The sequence below is a fragment of the Accipiter gentilis genome, chromosome 9 (assembly GCF_929443795.1).
Source record: "Accipiter gentilis chromosome 9, bAccGen1.1, whole genome shotgun sequence".
Taxonomy (NCBI): domain Eukaryota; kingdom Metazoa; phylum Chordata; class Aves; order Accipitriformes; family Accipitridae; genus Astur; species Astur gentilis.
Window position 1 is genome coordinate 21,491,402 of NC_064888.1, and position 19,012 is coordinate 21,510,413.

The window sequence follows — 19,012 nt, forward strand, 5'->3', positions numbered from 1 at the left end:
TGTTGTGAGAATAGGAGTGAATTTTAACCCTGTGTGATTTATGAGCCATACTTAGGGAGCCTGCTAAATGCATAACATGGCATATAGATATGCATGGGAAGACAAATGCACACGAAGAAGCACAGGATGTAAAGACAGGTTAAGTAGACCAAGTCTTTATGGATTACAGTTCAAAAACATGCACGAACATGTTAATTCAGTAGAAACACAGAGAGTTTAAAAGGAGTCACAATGTTGACACGCTTATGAGAAATTACCATGTTTTTTTTAATGGTAGTAATCTGGGGTTTGTGTTTGCCTTACTACTTTTTTGTCTGCCAAAAATGACTGCAAACTAGACCACATCTTTTTCCGGCCCAGATTTTAATCCACCCCAGCATAGGCTCGTCTCCGTCATGAGGAGCAGACACAGTATAACAGCACTAGCACTTTCCACGGGGCAGTGTGTCTCTGTCACCACATGCCACAGGGAAACTGAAAACCCTACTCAAGGTCTGCCGCAATGAAGGGACCTTATTTTGAATTGCCTCCCTGTCCCTCCAAACCTTTCACCATCAGTAGCCTGCAGCAAATACAGTTAGTGCTTACGCTTTCAAGTAATAATGAAACAAAAGTATTTTTAGCTATTTCCCTTGGGCAACTGGAAATACAAACCGGCACTATGTCAGAAGCTTGTTCCCTGTGGAGCACAGTGTGAAGACTACTGGATTAGACCATCCAGAGACCTACACTTTCATTAGGGCAACCTTGCTGCAACTGCTGGACTGACCCTGGAAGGGTCTTTTTGGGAGGGCGTGCTCTAGCCTTTGTTGAAATGTAGGAGCAGATCTTGCTGGTTACTGCCAAGACTTCTCAGCTGTAGTGCATCTTGTCCTACCAGCTGGAGAATTCATTGCTGGGGAAGAGACCAAGAACTTCACCTGGGTTCAGGAGGAGACAGATGTTACTGTTTTATATAACATAACAAAGAAAAGAGGGGGAAAAAAAGCACAGTCAATCTAAACCCAGTGTGAACCTGACTCACGCCTTGGCAGAGAGGTGGGATATGCAAAAGGAGGGAATTACTCAGCATCTTAGACATACTTTATTTTCACCAGCCGAGAAGAGCTTGTCCTCCAAGAAAACCTCATCTCTGTCACAGGCAAACCCGGTCCTCATTCTGGATGGGTCCACTGCTCTTGGAGAGTGGCGGAGTTGTTGAATGTTGATCATGGTTTCCATCTTTGTGTCTTAAATGACCTTTTAGCCATGCTGGGTCCATGCCATCAAATGCCTTGAAGATCAGGACTTGAATTTGGCTTAGCTTCCGAGCCAAAAGCTGGCCTAGGGAGCTGAGGATAGGTTTGATAGGTTTGTGGTAGCCAGGGGTCCCACTGCAGCATGCTCTTCTGGTTGGCATTTGCCAACTGCTGTGGGCTTCATGCCCAGGTGTATCACGTAGCTGTAGTCTAGCCAAGAGGTGACGAAGATATGACTAACTGAGCCCGGGTTGCTCCTGCCAAAAAGGCGTGGCTTGCCTCGGCCAAGAAGAGACAATGGAAAACACTACATTGCAATGTTCATCAGGAGAGTTTCATGTCACTGGGAAGTGCAGGAGTGTTCCAGAGACATGGGCTAAGTAGAACAGCTGTCAGGGTATTTTAGCCTGAGGAGGCTGCTCTGCAGCTTCAATATTGTACTTTGTGTAGTTTCCAGAGAAGGGTTTTAATATTTTTGAGTGTCTCAATTTAGATCTGTCGCTTCAGTTGTAGCTCCTGGCCTGAGTGCAGGTTGCACCAGATGCAGCACATCAGTTTTCCTTTGGAGAGCCTTCAGCTGGCTTTGGGCTAGCCTCTACCTGAGCTTGCTCTGGAAAGGAGCAGCTGCTTAGAGCCACTGTGTTCAGCATCCAGTAGCGTTTTGAGGATGCTCAGCTTTGGGGAGAGTAGCTGCAAGTAGTTTCTAACCATGACAACTGCTTGTACCTTCTGAGTCAAGTACCTCTTCCTGCCCTTTTTCTGGAGACCTTACTAAGCCTCTGGGAAACAGCAAAAGCCTCCAAGAGGAGGGGATGGAAGTTCAACCTCTCAGACTATTTAACCTGCTAGAAAATTTCTGTGTTGCATGTGCCCGTCGGTCTGATATCTGGGCTCTGCGGATGACTGTGAAATGGCAGGGCCTGAGCAAGAGTAATGGACCGTGCAAAGTCGGTCCTGTCCATCAGTGCAGACTGCAGAGGCAGAGGTGCTTGGCAATGCGGATTTGTGACAGTCTCATCAAAGGCTTGTGGGGAGTCCACTGGCAGTCTGGACCCAAATTAAGGCAGTTGGTGTGCCCTGTGGAGACACTGCTCTTTGCAAGGAGCTGGCTGCTCAGGTGTCTCGGATGAAAGCAGGTGAGCTGACCAGGTAGCCGGGCAAGGCCTGAGGGGATGACTGTCAGTGAGTATGCAGCTCTTCCATACACTTTTTGTCAGCTGAGGAGGAATACTCACAACAAAAACTCCGCTGAAAAGCTGCATCTTTGCAGTGAGGATAAAGCCCAGCTTTCCTGTCCAGACAGCAGGAACCTGAGGGATTTGCAGAGGCTGTGCTTGTCTGATCTTTGGTTTCATTGTGCCTCGCTGTGTGTAAGAACTAGTGCATTATCCTGGGAATAAAGTGACAAGGGACTGTCCTGTGTCCTGGTCCTACACCTGGATCTTTTGGTGCAAACAGAGTGTTCCAACTTGCCCACACGTGATCTGTACACAGCTGTTCACTGCTGCTGGATCAGGCAGTCCACGCAACCCAGGTTTCCCCACTGCTGCTGAGCTGGGGGCATTGGTGCCGCACTGTCACATCAGCAGGATTTTCTGTGTAGCCAGGGCGGTGCTGGGCTGTCTGAGGGCTGAACTAACGCAGTGCCGTAATGCGTGCAAGTGAACTCTCTTCTCCGCAGGCAGCGCAGGGCCGTACCGTATTGTTTTTCTCTCCAGACAATGCAGTGCTGGATTGTAAGTAAAAATGCAAAGCACATTGCAATGTTTGCTCTTTATTAATGCACTAAGATGCATTCGGGTGAAGCAGAAGGTTCCTGGCTGGCTCGATTTCAAGCTCCGTGACAGGCTTCCATAAATAACACCTTAGCTGGGTCCGATTCACCAGATTGGACTGGGTGGGAGCCTGAGCTGCACAGCTGCCACTGGAAGGAGCAAGAAGGCATAGAGAGGGCTCTAGCCCCTTCCCTGGGAGGGCAGGCAGGCTTGGCTGACCTGGACTGAGCTGTGCTGTGTGCAACAGCCAAGCCAGCACCTGAAACCCCCTTCCCCAAGCAAGGAGCAGATGGACAGAGTGGCAAGGACAAACTCCTGTGAATTTCCAAATGCCTGGCAGATACCACAGGGGCTTTAGCGGCTGTTGGAGCAGGGCAGAAGGAAAGGAGAAAGCACTAGCAACTAATCTGCTTGTTCTGCAAACCTTCACTCATTGCTTAGGTGGCTTTTGCAGTCTCTATGTGCTGGGTGAGTATTTGACCACCTGTTTTACAGCTGAGGAACTCAAGCTAAAACCTGCATGTACCATGGCTGCAGCAGAGGCTGAGGTGATACGTTTTAACTTCCAAGCCCATGGTTAGGCCACTAAAACATGCTGTTTCTAGTTCTACTTTTGGGAAATCAATGCAATTACAGCTTAAACTTCCAACTCCAAAGAGTTCCTACATATTATCACGTAAAGCCCAGCTGAAGCAGGTCCCCTGGCCTCCAGCTGTCAGAGGTGGGAGATAACAGCAGTTTCAGCCGAAGATACATTGATTCTTGATCAGGCAATATTTGGGCAGCTATTCATGTGGAGAGGGAAGGATATGGTGACCACCATTTCTAGAGTGCCCCATCCCACAATACCCTCTCTTGAGGTTGTGCCCTCAGATGATATCTGGCCATCTTTTAGGGTGGCATTGGAGGCAGCCTCAGATTTCGGTTTGGGTGGCCAGGGAAGAGGCCTGTTGCCCATTCCCTTGGGCCTTTGTCTGAGAACTTCCCTCCTTCAGCCATGCTGCAGCAGATGAAGTTGTGATTAGGACAGTGAATGAATACTTTTTGACCCTTTCAGCTTTCCTTCACCTTCAGTTTAATTTGTGTTTGCCCTACAAACAGAGTGTAAGATTTTGGGGTAGCTGGTGCTTTGACCACTCTTAACACCTGCCACAACAGATCCCCAGGCTGACCTGGCTGCAGATGCTAGCGCTATGAACTGTTAGGTAACTGCAAGGACCTTCTGTCCTCTGCCCCAAGTTCAATGGGCAGAGGCTTGAACAAGCAGAGCGACCCCTGCAACTTACTGCCATTAAAGTACACTGCTTCAATACTGGCGCACAGACACAGAAAGTGGCTGAGAAGGTTGGACCAGCACCAAGAATTCATTGTGGTAAGTACTGCATGCTTGCAAAGCTGTGATTGCTCTTGCCGCAAAGAGTTGGCCAATAAACTGGTTTCAAAGAGCAGTTAAACCAAATTGTGGCCTCTGGCTGCCAGGCTAGCTGGGTGGATGAACTGAGGCTGTAGCATACGGCTTGTAGCCCAACTTGAGCAAAGCATCAGTTGTGTTCAGGTTTGAGGAAAGTTACCAGGCGAGCAGGACTGCAGAAGAAAAAGCAACATGTGCCCCTCTGGGCACTGTTACGTCTACTCTCCTAAGAGCTGCATGCCGTGTTTCATCCATTTGAATTTTCCTGGGGAGGTGTCCAGGAGGAAACAAGCTGCTTGCTGGGCACCACCTGCCAACTGGCTCCAGTGAAGGTGGTAGGAGGGGCTGTGGGGCAAGTTGGGAAATACTTGCAAAGCACGGAGGGCCACTGCTCCGCCTTGCCAACAAGAGGCGGCTGGTCCAAGCATTGCTTTATAGGCCCTGGGTCCCTGGCGAGCCTTCGCTCGCTGTGTTTCTCCCCCAGAAGACCCACCGGCACGCGCCTGAAGGGCCCTTTCGCGGTCACCCACCCCGCCCAGGTGTCCAGGCGGGCTGGCGAGGAGCCGCAGCCCCAGACACTCGACTGCCAGGCCCGGGGGCGGCCCGGCGCAGGTCCCGGACGGCAGCGCTGGCGGGTGGGCCGGCCCACAATGCTTTGCGAGGGCAGCCCTTCCTCCGGCTTCCGCTCAACCACCCTTGCTGCGCCCGTTCAGGCGAGGCCGCGCCCCGCGGCGGCAGGACTCCTTCGCGATTGGTCAGCGGTTCTGCTAGGTCTACCCTCTCTCCTCCCATTGGCTCTCTTCCGCTTGTCACTGGAGGGTACGCCTCCTCCGGTTGCAGACCGCGACTCCATTGGGCACCTTAGGGAGCTACCCGCCGCGTCGCGCGCGGGTTGGCTCTCCGGGCTGTCCGTCGGCGCAGTAACCAGGCAGCGGGTTGGGGTGCGCCTGTTTCCACGTCAGTGAGAGCGGTGCGGGGCCGGTTTCGCTTGCCCGTGCCCGGGAGGACCCCGCGCTCGGCGGCCTCGCCGGGACTGCCGCCGCCTCCCGCCGCTGCCGCCGGGAGGGAGGGAGGGGCGGACAGAGGGAGGGCCGAGCCCTTCCGCTCGCGGCGTCGCCCGCCTGACCGATATGTGAAGCGGCCGCCGCGGCCGCGGGGAGCAGGCGCCGCCATTTTGGATGCGGGGGTCAGTGCCGGGCGGCGAGTGCCTGTCGCGATACTGTCGCGACGCGGGGGCGGGCAGGAGGGAGGCTGCGGCCGGGGAACCGTGCGGTGCCGACGCGGGGCGTGGACGGAGCCGCGGCAGCCCCCGGGGCGGGCAGGGGGCCGGGAGAAGGCCGCTGCGGGGGGTGCAGCGGCCCGGGGCGGGGGGACGGGGGACCGCGGTGGGCGTTGGCAGCCGCCCCCTCCGCCCCCGGGCCGTGACGTGACGGGCGCGACGTCCTGCCCGGGGTGCCGCACGGGGCGGGGGGGGCGGCCGGGTAGGGCCGGGGGGGGGGGGGGGCTGCGGGCCGGAGGCGTAAGAGAAGAGCCCGGTCAGGGCTCGGAGCCACACCGGGGTGGCCGAGCCGTGCCGGAGAGGGAGGTGCCGGCTGTGACTGCGCCTGCACGGGCGCCCGCTGGCCGTGCGCGAAGTTGGCTGGCTAAAAAATTGGTGGAAGCAGAGACTTCTCCCAGCGTTTGGCCAGCTTCTTAGCTGTTGCAGGAGGAAGGCTCAGAGCGAACTTAGGGCGTACATTGTGAGTTCAGCTGGTGCCATATTTCTTAGTTTCAACAGTATGAAGTAATTGGAAGAAAGAAAATCCCCCTTTCCATAATTACCTTAGGTTTCATTTTTACTTTGTAGTTTTGACAGGTAAATGTGAGTTGCCTTCTCATCTTGATTCCCAGGCGCCTTCCACCTTCCTTTCTGATGTGCCGCCACTGTCATGTTACTGCTGCTTATCTTTTAAAGGATGTTCTTAATTACCCAGAATTTTGGCATCACTGGAATGCATAATTCCTTGCCATACTTATAAGTTAATACTTTTCTATTACTTTTGTCCAGGCATTAGGAGCTAGCCTTTGGAGATACATCCTGGCTTCTTTAAACTTTTGCTGTCAGTGATGTTTATTGCAGTGTAGTTACCATGTGAAAAACCCAAGCAAGTTAAATTTACTGATAGAGATCCATGTACCTTCCATGTGTAGTTTAGAAGGAAGGAAAGGAGCTTTTTCATTGTCAGCTGGGCTTCTGGGTAACCTAGCTATCTCTGAGTTAGGCAGGAATTGTTTGGGATTCATGGATTGAAGGGTGTTGTGTGTTCTGTTTTGGTGGCAGTGTATTGTATCAGGACTGAAGTGGCCAAATCTAGGTCAGAGACTACATAGATTATTCATGCATTATCATAAACAATGCAAATTTAGGTCAGGGGAGCTTACTTTGAAATACTACTTTTCTTGCATATGTAGTGATTATGTTGTTGTTTATTTTGCTATTTATTGGAGTAGTTTCACTGGGTTTGAGTTGGTTGTCATAGCTGAAGGCTCAAGTTTGTGCTAGCAAGAAGTGACTTGATGGAAGTCTGCCAGACTTCATCACTTCTGATGCTAACTCTTGCTTATTTCCGGAAGAGATGCAGACATTTCCCTGCAGGGGAGGCAGCATTTCCTAAAAGTGTACCTGAGACTTCTTGTGGTATTACCCAGGAGAAGTTCGGGTTTCTGTGCACTGAGCAGTGGGGTGTTTGGTGCATGTGTGAGATAACATCTGCAGATGTAAATCTTGTCAGTGTTTTTATATGAAGATTTCATGTCTGATACTATTTCAAGAGCCTCAGAATAGTGATAATTACTGCCTACAGAACATTGCTGAAGGCTTTGAGAAGCATGTGAATGTTAGATTTTGTTCTTTTATGACATGCTCAGGCATCCACCTTTTTCCACTCAGATTGTTCCTAACCTTGTTAGCAGTGAGGCTGTGAATGCTAACAGCTTCCCGGTTTCTCGTGGTGGGCTGGGCAGCTGTGTTGCCTTTGTTTGGAGTTGTCATTTTCACTGTGCTGCCTGTTGAAGTTCTGCACACGAGTGAAATCTGAGGACTGCAGATTTTAAAATCTGCAGATTTTAAACAGATGTATGAACCTATCATGAGAAAGAAACAGTAGTTTATGTAGGATTAACTGAAGACATAAGGAGCTAAAAAGCATTTGGAATTTAATAGGTACCTATCCTGTTTTTTCTGCATAAGTCAAGACCATGGAACTTAATCCATGTGTTTCTCTACTGAGTCCACTGTCTTGTGTTTGATTAAAGATTGCTTTCAAGAAAGGCATGCAGTCTTGATCTGAAGACAGCAAGAGGTGTCAGAACCACGGCTTTGCTAGGGAGGTTGTTTCAACTTTTTTAATGATCTTCAGCATTACTAGTTATGTTAACCTGTCCAATCAACAGTTATACAATATCTCACTCTTCAGACCATACCTTAGTAACATTAAGCCTGAATTCGTGTTAGCAATTTTTTTTGTATGTTGAACAAACATTTAATTGTTTTGCTTGACGACTACCATGCTCTTGTAAACCCAACTGATCATTCAGTGCTGGTCTGGTAAATCTTGTAACTGTTTCTCTGCAGCTTGAGAGCATTAATTTCAATCTTAAAACTTCTTTTGATATAATACATCTATACTGAGCTCTAAAGTGTGAGCAGTTGTTGCTTGTGATGAGGTTATAGTTGAAGGAATGCATACTGAAATTATCTGATAGTTTAAAAGAGAAGCTATTTGCATTGCTTGAAATAAACTTTTAAACCTTTACAGGGATGGATGGTGCTTTTGGTGGGTTTAGCTTACAAGGTACATCTCTCTGAAAATAGTCGTCTGGCTTTCTCCCCCACCCTGTAATTGTTTTCTTTTTCCTTCCCCAGCACACAGTTGCAAAGGTTCTTTGCATGAATGAAGATAGTTGGCTGTGGTTTACTTTGGAATGTGTGTGCGCTATTGCTCAGTTAACTGAAAGCTTAAATATAAAGCAGGATTTTCCCTCATCTTTACCCAGTGTTTGTGGTGAAGTGGGCTGTATGTGTGATGTTCAGAGATCTGAGAGTGAATTTGTGTCTCCAGCATGACAGGTTATTTCAGTTGCATTGGGCCACTAAGCTTTTTGGCATGTGTAAAGTGAATTTTTGTACTTTTGAATAAAGTTACATTTAATGGAATCTGCAGTAAGGAAAGGAGTGCATTCTTATCAAGCCTTCTTAAATAGCTAGCAATGAAAGGATATAATTGCAAAAAAAACCCTGTAAGTTTTGTGGGATTTTAATATGTCAGGAGAGCCCTGCCAAGCAACAGGGATTTTTTTGCACCCTTGCTTGAAAGGATCAGCACATTCAGTTTCCCAGCAGGTTGACAGGAAGAGGTATGTGTTGGAGGTTTGTGTCTATCTTCTCTTCATGTTTTGCTGCTTGGAGATAGCACCAGGTTTAGGGTTTAGGAACAGCTGAGCATTCTAAGTTTCCTATATTCACGAAGGACTGAGTTTAACAAACTTTTCCATCTTGATTCTTCTAGGTTACAAGTAGAGGAGAAGAAATAGGAAGAGTCCTACAGGCAGATTCAGTAGCATGCAGAATAGCATTTAAGCTTTACCATCACTTTAAATATTGGCAGAACTTTTGAGTATCTGTGTATGTGCAGGGCACGTGATACATATGTCTGGTATTTCTTTACGTGGTTTTCCAAATCAGGTTGGGGGAGCCTTTGTTTCCATGTCAGTTTGCTAAACGCCTAGCATGGCACTACAAAGTTTACGGGCTCAATGTTGTTTTGTAACAGTGAAGACAGGAAAACTTGAATTTTGACAAATTTGAATGTATAAAGTATTTCCCTGAAAGTATTTCTGGTCTACGGACCAGAGTTTTGATCCGAGAAACTGTAGAAACTATGTAGAAATACGGAAAATATTGGAATTACTGAAAGAAGAAATAAATAAGTGAGGAATTTTACGTGGAGGAGACAGTCTCCTGTTAGTGCCTTGTACTAAAACAAAGACAACATACTGAAGTAGAAAAAATTGAGGTCAAGAATATTTTTATATAATATTTTAATGCAGTCATATAAATAATATATGAAATAAGTTACTATTGAGGATGGGAACATCTCTCGAGCATTAGACACATGAATAGGAAGAATATCTGTGGTTCTGTTATAACAGCTGTGGAGGGAGGATATGAACCTTTGTTCTTTAGGGCACAAGCAAACTGCTTGGCAGAACTATTTGTTTATTTTTTTTGAATCATCTTTTAGTGAATGAGATAAACTATTGATCTGGTCTGTCACAGCAATGCCTATATTATAAAATACTTTTGTCTTTGCCCCTGATTTATTGTGTAACACTTAGGAATACCATTATGTATAATTAATCTAATGAAGTAAGAAACAGTTTTGCCATTAGATTGTTCATCCTATTGCAAACGTATAAAAAAGATAAGAAACAACAAATCTGATGTTCTCCCTTGATAAGGTATCTCTTTATATTTTGCTTTCTTTCCATTATTTATAGAGTCCTGAAGCAAATTAGTGTCTTTCACTCGGAGAGTATTTGTATACTTGAAGTGTTGTTGATAATTCCAACATGTTAGTTAATGTGAAGCCTGACAGATCCAGGATGTATGTTCTGAAATTTCTGTGGTAGTGTTTCTGACCTCTGGAGTAATACACCAAAATTGCTTGCTTCCAGCTTTGCTTTTGCTACATGGGTAAAAATCATTCTCATATTCTCTGTGTTTTATTACCCCCCCACCCTCCCTCCCCAATGGAGTCCTTTATATGAGCCTGTCTGATTTGAAGTGTTATGATCAATGTTTCATCTGTTTTCAGTCTTTTGCTGCCCTGTGGATGGCCTGTTGTGATTTCAAGCTGGATTCCTCATTTTCCTTTCATATCTTCTGAAAAAGTCTCATTATTTGACTACTATTTCACTAAGTCCTTCTCATTTGCAGACATGGTATCATCTGACTCTGGCCGCTTTATAAGTCCTGTTTATTCTTTATAAACAGTTGTGTCTGTTTATTCCCCTCCATTCTTATTTCTTTATGCTTGACTGTATCTGGGCTACAGCTAGTATAGAGAGAAAATCCTGTAGTCATCCACTCTTTGTTGCTTTTTCTCAGACCATTAAAAATATTTCTTGTTTGTAAAATTTTTTCCCCTCTTCTGTCTTTCTCTCTGGGTACATCAGTTTAAGTTTTTCCCTCTAAGACCTCAGGCCACATGAGAGTAAGTGTCTGCCTTTAGCTTTCTCACTTTTTCTTCCTATGTTCCATCCAATTTTGTCTCTAGTTTTGCTCATTTCTTTGTGGGGTCTTACCCATGACTCTTTTACTTGACCACTTTCTTGAAAGCTTTTTTCAAGAAGCAAGTGTGAAATCAACATCTGTTATAAATTACTTCATTTTGTCAAAGTTTAAAATCCCAAACAGTTTTGCTCCGGCCAGCTTATTCAAGTCACTGATGCTTATTTAACAGAGTACAAGATTGGCTTTGTGTTCTGTGTAGAGCTGCAGGACTTTGCATAAAGTGCTGGAGATGCATGTGTTATTGCATTGTCATGGATGTCTGTCTTGGTACCCTAACACTTTATCTTTTGGTGAACTTACATAGACTGGAAAAAACCAAGGAATATGCCTTGGCAATGTTGTCTCTTGCTTCACAGATGCCCTGTTATAAGTGTCTGCTCTCATGGTCTTGAAAATGCGCTTTGTGGAAAAGCATATTCCTTTTGACAAAGTAACTGTATTTGTCTGCATGCACAAAACAGAGATCTGAAAGAGTTTCTTGCATCTCTGCAGGCCTCCTGCTTGACTAGGGCCAACGTGATGTTTCATCTGAGGAAGACAATAATTCTGAGGGGCTGGGGATTAATTTGAGTTACCTTTATTTTCAGGATTGTCAGGATGGTGGATAAGAACATATACATTGTACAAGGTGAAATCAACGCGGTGGTGGGAGCCATAAAGCGTAATGCCCGATGGAGCACTCACACACATCTGGTAAGTTACCTTGAATTGTTACTACCTGTTCATGCTATGGCAGAAACTACCTGGTTTTAGAAAAGTGCCTCCATTTTTTGTTTTAGCACTCATTATAGTACTTTTGTAAGTAAAGTTGGAGTAACTTTCTACATTGTTTCATGCTTAGCAGTTTTGGCTTCTTGTGTGCCAGTGACTGTGAGAGGTACAAAGCTGGAAATCTTCTACCTGTACCCTGTAAACAAACAAAAAATCCCACATTGTATTCCACATGGGAGTCATCTCCCTTAGACTTTTATCACCTGGTATGTCAGGGATTTTGAATATATGTTATTATTTTATTTAGCACAACATTTTTATATATTTTTCGTGCCCTCTTAGAGAAGACAGTCTTCATCATGAAAGCCATGAAATGAAGATTGGGGAAGTCATTATATATAGGGTATTTTTAAATTTTTCATAGGCATAGTATTTTTTAGCTCTGTTTTGTGACTGCTAGCTGTATTCCTGACTGAAACCTGTTAATAGTTTCAAACCTGTTTTGTTAAAAGTCATTAATACAGTGTTTCCAAGTCTAATGATGCATTGGTCAGTTTACAGCTTCCACAGTGTAAATGTATGCATGTGTCCTACTGTATCTGTGGTGTGCTTCAGAATGTCACATGAATAGCAGATGGCTGTCATCCAGCACAAGGGGTTTCAGTTTGTCAAAGGGCAGGGCCCTTTTTCTTTCTAACAGGCATTTCTTCATTGCAGGTCACTACCACCCAGTAAGGGGTGTGGCTGCAGATGTACACAGCTTGGAGAAACTGCTGTTCCTCCTTATTTTAATACTGTAAAGATAGACTAAGGCTAAAGGATGGAGCTATTCATATAAATTTTGCACTATGATTCTTTCTGCAGTTATTTTAATCGCACCAAATGTCATTGTATTTCTGTTCCCATTACAATCTGCATAGATTAACATTATAGCAAATCCAGATGATCTATTTCAATATGGTATGAGGTAGACTTGCTCTGAAATTTATTGAACAGCGGAAGGCTATTCAGAAATACTTCTAAGGACAATGAAACCAACCCAGAATGCTCAGTCTTGAACCTATGCTTTGATATTTGAGCTGTATTACATTGGGGAGCACTGGCAGGAAAATAAAAATGCTTCTCAAGATTTTAATGGAGTAAATGCGCCGAAAGTGATAAACTCAACCCACAGTACTTCTGTGAATATGAAGGTGAGGTCTTTACAGACCCATTATTAAGATTTGTCTTCAGGAATATGTCTGCCTCATTAATGACTTCCTTCTTATATATAACCTATAGGATGAAGAAAGGGATCCCCTGCTGCATAGCTTTAGCCTCTTAAAAGAAGTGCTGAATAATATAACAGGTAAGCTTATACAGAAATAAGCAGGAATGTGTACCTGCTAGGGTATATGTAAATAAACGTACAGGTGTACTTGTTCGTCTTATTTACTATCCAGAGGTCATATATTGAGTAAGAAGAAAAAAGCAAATACATATATACTTTTAGACAAACAATACCAATGTAAACTATTACACAAATGCCACTGCTGCCACTATCTGGAGATATATATATATATGTGTGTGTGTATTTTTTGTGTGTGTCTGTATACACACACAGACATTTTTATATATAAATATGCATGTTTCTTCAGTATACCAAAGCTGTAGTAATATGTGAAATCTGGTGTGTTATTACACATAGTCTTTCTGTGCTTTGTTTATGCTTTCTGATCTGTGAATGATGGGAAAAAACTGCTTGGAAAGTAGCCTCCCATTGCCTGTTCTCTCCTCACATTCTTTGATTTGTTGGTTTTCATCATCTCTTATCAGTAATAAGTGAAGCACAGACTTTGCTTTCCCTTTGGGTCTCTTGAATCTTGAAGTGAAAGGCTTACTTTGTGACCAGTTGCACTGAAAGGAACTGGAAGTCTGTATTGATTACAGAAGTAGAACACAAGGATGTGATGTGCATTCTGAGCATGTTTTTTCTCCCAGCCCATCTTTCTCCCCTTTCCCCCACATTTTCTCTTTTTTAGTTTCAGGAGTGATTGTTTAAGTGTAACCTAAGTATGTTTTGAGAGTCTGGAAGTGAGGCTAATCCTGAGCTGCATGTGGCATTCTGCTGGTTCTTCCTGGGATTTTTCTTACTGATTGCAATATTTGAAAGTAAGGTTTATTTCTGGTCCCTATATTACAGTGAGTGTTCAGAACCTAAGTTTGAGATGGACTTTTTGCATTTCTAATTGCGAAGCATGCGTATTATGGTGTCAGCACTGAGGCTGGAATCCCATAAAAAGTATGTTCCCTAGAAGTACAGTTTGCCATTTCCAGATGCTGATGAGAGGTGCTGAGGACACGTGCCAGTTCTAAGCCCTTATTCCTTCCTTTTTTTGTGGCTGCCTGTAAGTGTAATGCTTTACTTTTCTTTGCCAGGTGAACTTTCCTTGGCTATGAGCAGGATTCTTCTGTCAGATCATGGCATCTTAGGGAACTCCTGCACAGCTTGCATTTCTGGGTAGTATTTTTGTTCTGGATGTTATGCTTGTACCCAGACTACATGACAGTCTGGATTTGTGGGTTTTTTGGTAAGCTCACTCATCTTCTGTAGGACATGCATACCATCACCAAAAGTGTTTTGGGAGGAAATTTTCCTTCTCTTCCTTCTATGAGATAAAAAATTATTTAAAATAAGACTCCTGAAGTTCTTTGCCATTATTGCAAATATCTCTTCTCATCAACAAGAGCAGGGAATGTCAGGATGCTCAAATAAATGCAGTATGAGTAAATGTCAGGGACTGGCCATTTATCTAGAGTAGCTAGATACAATGTGCTGTTGACTTGTTGGGGAAAAAATGCAAGCCAACTATCTGCTTGGGTTAGAGAAAGCAAAGTTTAATGTACTGAGAGATTCAGAGACTCCCTGGGAGTATTAGTCATCACGCAAGTTTGGTTCATGCTGAGATAATAATTGCTTATATATGGTGATGATAGTGTGTTGGTTTGACTACATGGGGTTCTTTTAAACCGGTAATTTCAGCTTCAGTGACTGCTATTTGCCAACTAGTGTCTTGAGATAGGACATCATTGCGATGCTTCTTTTTTTTTTTTTTTTTCTTTTTCTTTTTTTTTCAGTTTTAGGCATGGACCAGTTCCCAAGCAATATCTTCAACAATATAGAGTCTCCTGCCTCATCTTCCAGGCAACGAAAAGTCCAAGCTTAGGGTTTTTTGGGGGGTGGGTTTGTGTTTTTTTTTTGTGGGGTTTTTGTGTTTGTGTTTTTTTCCTAGACCTTCCTTTCATGTCTCTTTCATTAGCTCATGGAAACGCATTGCTTTTATATTTAAATTTATTCAAGCTGTAATCTTTGACATTTGAGTTAGCTTTTAGTACAATTTTGCATTTATAGTAATATATATTATGTATTTTCTCAATCCCCCAAGAACCCATTTTAATCTGTTCCGGATGCAAATTTCAGGCTGCCTTGTCCCATCTCCCCTCTTGCTCTCGCCCTCCCTTCCCCTCCCCCATGGAGCATGTTTGATCAGGTGTGGCAGGAATATCCACTGTCAAGCTGCGCCCTTTATATTAGTCAATATTATCCTTCCTTCCCTCCCACTCCCTTCATTCTCCTCTGGGCTTTACCAGTTGATTTATAATTTTGGAATTCTCATCGGAGTCTGTAATACAGTTTGTTCATTATTTAACCAAAACCTGTTTAATGAGCAAAGAGAGGCAATGTAAATGTTAGGCATGTTGCAGTGGAGTACCTTTTGTTCTCCTCTGAGCTAGTGGGTATTAACTCTGTCATGACTGTGGTGCTGAAACACCCTGGTCAAGGGTATAAAGATGCACCATATGCCTCCAGCAGCTAAAGATTCCCATTTCAAAGCTTGCCTGCATCTAAATAGTGGTATCCCATCCCATTGTAATGTCTAAATGGGCTCTTGAAAGAAGCATCTAGAGAAGATGCTGTTGCTCAGCACAAACAATCCCATGATTATGGTAAGAGTAACTTCACTTCTACAGTTCAGCATACCTAGCTAAGGGCCTTGGACCTGAATTATGTTGCTCTTTACAATTCTGACAGAGAAACTTAATTTCTGTGGCAATTTTATGTAGATTTATAAAAACAGTTTAATAATTTGAAAATGAACTGCATAGCTGCTCTGATCCACTATCATTTGGTTTATTGTATGCCATTTTTACACTTTTATGGGCTGCGTATATTTTAATTGCTATTGATACTAGTTGCCTGAAAAACAGAAAGGAAAAATAGGCATTCTGTTATCTTGGGTGATGCATAAGTTACTCCAAGATAAATTTAATAGTTGAATGCTTGTTGTACTAAGATAAGCACCATAAGCCTAAGTTTGATGTGGCATCTCATGTTTCCAGTGCTTAGAAAAAGCAAAAATCAGTGTCCTGAGTTATGATCATATGGAAGCAGTGACTATCAAGCTTTGTCCATGCATGCAAAATTAAAGTACAACTACATCTTCAAAGGTTATTTTAAAACTGATGGAAGCCTTAGTATTGATACAAGTTTGGATCTAGGGTCACTGTCACCACAACTTCCATTTGACTTCTTTTTAAAGTAAGTTGACTATCCAGAAAATGTGTCTGAATGTTGAAATATTTGTTCATTTCATCAGTTTTGTTATGGATTTAAGTCAACAAAAGGAAGTTTCTTTTCGACATCCAGTGATAACTGAGCATGTTCTCTTTCATGAGTGTTTCCAACTTAAGATGCTCTTGAGCTCACTAAGGAGGGGTTTTATAACCACAAATGGCTGGAAATACAAATTAATTATAAGCTTGCTTTTCCATGATCTGATGAGGACTGGGTTTCCTTAAATCTTGCCATGGCTGTTGAAGTCTTCAGACCATTCCAGTATGATGTAGAGGTAAGAGCAGGTACTTCTGTAGTCATTTTCTTCATTGCAGAATTTTGCTTTGCTCTGACTGGGGGGATGAGTCAGTAACCAGGATTTTCGTGACTGAAGTACAGCTTACTGGTGTGTAGGATGGCTTTAGGACAGAAGACTGAATGCAACTGCTTTGTACAAGTCAGCACTGCAGTGGGAGAAGCAGGTGTTTGTGGAAAGTGTGTGCATCGAGAGTCTATTTAAATAAGGTTTAAACTAGGTAAACACACCTGTGAAGAGGTGCTTGTGTATATTTTAGGTCCATGAGTGCCAGACTGGAAGGTTTGAGTCCTTTTATCCTCTGGTGGTTCAGAGTTAGTGCATTTAAACAGAAGCTGCAAAGTAAGCTGTTAGAAGCACTCTGATTTCATGCACATTCATGACATTTTAAATGAATGCTTGTACAGTGGGTTCAGAAGAATCTTTTCATGGCTTATTTCAGACAAGAAGCTGCTGCAAATCTCCATCTTTAGAGGGGTGGCTGGGGCATTAAGAGCTGGCTAAAGGTCAAATGACTGTAACTGTAAGAGAACCTTTGCCCAGTGTACTGACTTAATATAATTGTTACTGTAGCCATCAGTTTTCTGGTACATTGATTTGATTGCACATTTGTTTTCTCATGTCCAAGCTCTGGAAACTCAGTTTTTAGGGAAAATCTGACATTTGTATAAAACAATACAGGAATTTTATCCCTATTTGGGATTAATGTCTGAACTTTTTCTGAAAGATCTAGTTTTAAGTAGTGGTAAATCTGCAGTAAATATAAATGTGTGGCCTATTCTCAATGCTATTGTGGTGCTGCTGAATAGAATCTGAGATATTCACTGTGGTCTAGTTAAGTTAAGAAATCGGAAAAAAATAATGTTTTTTTTAAAGTGTAGGAAGTAGATAATGTGGATGTGTGATATGTATAGTGCGTCAATGCTTGTTACTTTGCTCTTTGCAGGTAAGAGCAATGCCATATTATATCTTGAGTTTCTTCAGGAAGTGCCTGGACTTACTAGTAAATAACAAATGCTGTTGAAATGTAAGCTGTGATACTTCTCCCTTCATTTGCATTGAAGGATTGCAATGTTATCTAGAGCAGACGCTAAAAAAACCCCCACAACCTAAGCTTTTTTTGGTTGCATATCAGCTTCATATAAACAATCTAGAAGATTCACTGGTCTCCTAGATTATGCCTGTTCCTGTGATAACTTCCAAAAATTTTTTTTTTTAAAATAACAGGTATCCATACATGTTAACTTGGTATTTTGGAAGACCAAGCAACTCAGGCTAACATTTAGCTGTTGTGGTATTCTGTATAAAATTTTTAAGAGTGGAAAGGGTGTAATAAAGGTTAGGAAACTGATAGAGTAAGTTTTCTTCCATAACTTTAACTCAGCCTCACTCTAATTAGTGGATGGTAATATACTTTTAGTCCATATCAAATGACCTGACACAGTATACAGAAGTGGTAATTAATTTATCTTAATATTTTCTGTCACCTTCTCACTATAAGAAATATGAGGGTGACAGCCTTAACTGGATGCTTTGCTTTCAGGCTGAATCCAGACTTGATTTTTGCTAACTGTGTTCAGACAATGCAGTAAAAGTTGTCATTTTAAAAGCAAGTTCCTGGTCTTCATGAATGCAGGCATCCTTCCAAGTGCACAGGCAATGTAAACCAATGCAGTATTTTTGCTTTGAAGCTGCAGGTAGTTACTGTCTTTGAGAGAGCTTAATCTTCTTTCTAATCTCATTGTAGCATCAAATGAATCAAATGACTGTCTTATGGCTAAGGTCTTTGAATTTCCCTCAGATAATAGGTTTCTATTGATGTTTTTGGCATAGATTTTCTTGGTGTTACTGGAGAAATAATAAATCAGACTTTTCCCAGGTGGTTGCTAATTTTGTGCTTTACTTTCTAAGCCGTTTTCCTGGAGTGACACTACTGCGCCCTAAGAATGGTAGCTGCACTGGGAGACCTTGGATGTGAACTTCTGAAGCCCAAAACTAACACCAAAATTGTTATAATTTCACTTAAGATTTAGTTTATTTTCTGTATAAAGGGAGAAAGAGGAGGAATGTGCTTGATGAAGAATAACTTAGTATTTGTGAAGCTTATAGATGCACTGAGGCAAGCACCATAACCTTTTCCAAGGCTTTTCTGTTGTGTGCACGACAGCGCTTATGCAGAGTGTGTGAGGAGTCAGGTATGGATGGGGTCACTCTGAACTCTGATTCTGGTAGTTGTTCACTGAGCCTTTCAGCATAGGTTACTGAATGAAATTGGGACTCCTGAGAAGGTGAAGCTTATAATTGAGAGACTGCATAACTAAGACTGAACAGGCAGAAAGGGCTAAACTGTGCTTGTGTAGCATCCTTAAATTGATAATTTTTAGCTCCTGTGTTCATCTTCTATTTTGTGTTTCTGAGTAGTAAGACACTGAATAAAATCAAAAGAAGGGGAGCTACTCTGGGAATATCTAGAGCAGGAAACCCCAACCAACTCAGTAAGATGGTCTTCACACAAGGTACTTATGCATTTCTCTTAAAGTCAGGACATCTGAACTGTCCCTTCTGCAGTCCTGCACCACCATCCTTGCGATACCACCTAAGCATCGTTTTAATACAGCTCTTTGGGTACAATT

The 19,012-nt window shown here is 43.3% G+C and overlaps 1 protein-coding gene across 4 annotated transcripts in view; it reads left to right on the top strand.

Annotated features, from left to right (window-relative positions):
- Window positions 1-5,375: 5,375 nt before the first annotated feature.
- GBF1 (golgi brefeldin A resistant guanine nucleotide exchange factor 1) overlaps window positions 5,376-19,012 on the top strand; it is a 110,197-nt gene continuing 96,560 nt past the window's right edge. For 2 of the 4 annotated variants that reach the window (XM_049810948.1, XM_049810950.1), the window contains exons 1-3: window positions 5,376-5,610; window positions 11,346-11,451; window positions 12,751-12,817. In XM_049810948.1, the coding sequence (XP_049666905.1) occupies window positions 5,603-5,610; window positions 11,346-11,451; window positions 12,751-12,817 (181 nt within the window). In that variant the 5' untranslated portion in view covers window positions 5,376-5,602. The remainder of the gene's footprint in view (window positions 5,611-11,345; window positions 11,452-12,750; window positions 12,818-19,012) is intronic. The other 2 variants (XM_049810949.1, XM_049810952.1) reach the window with 1 other exon arrangement.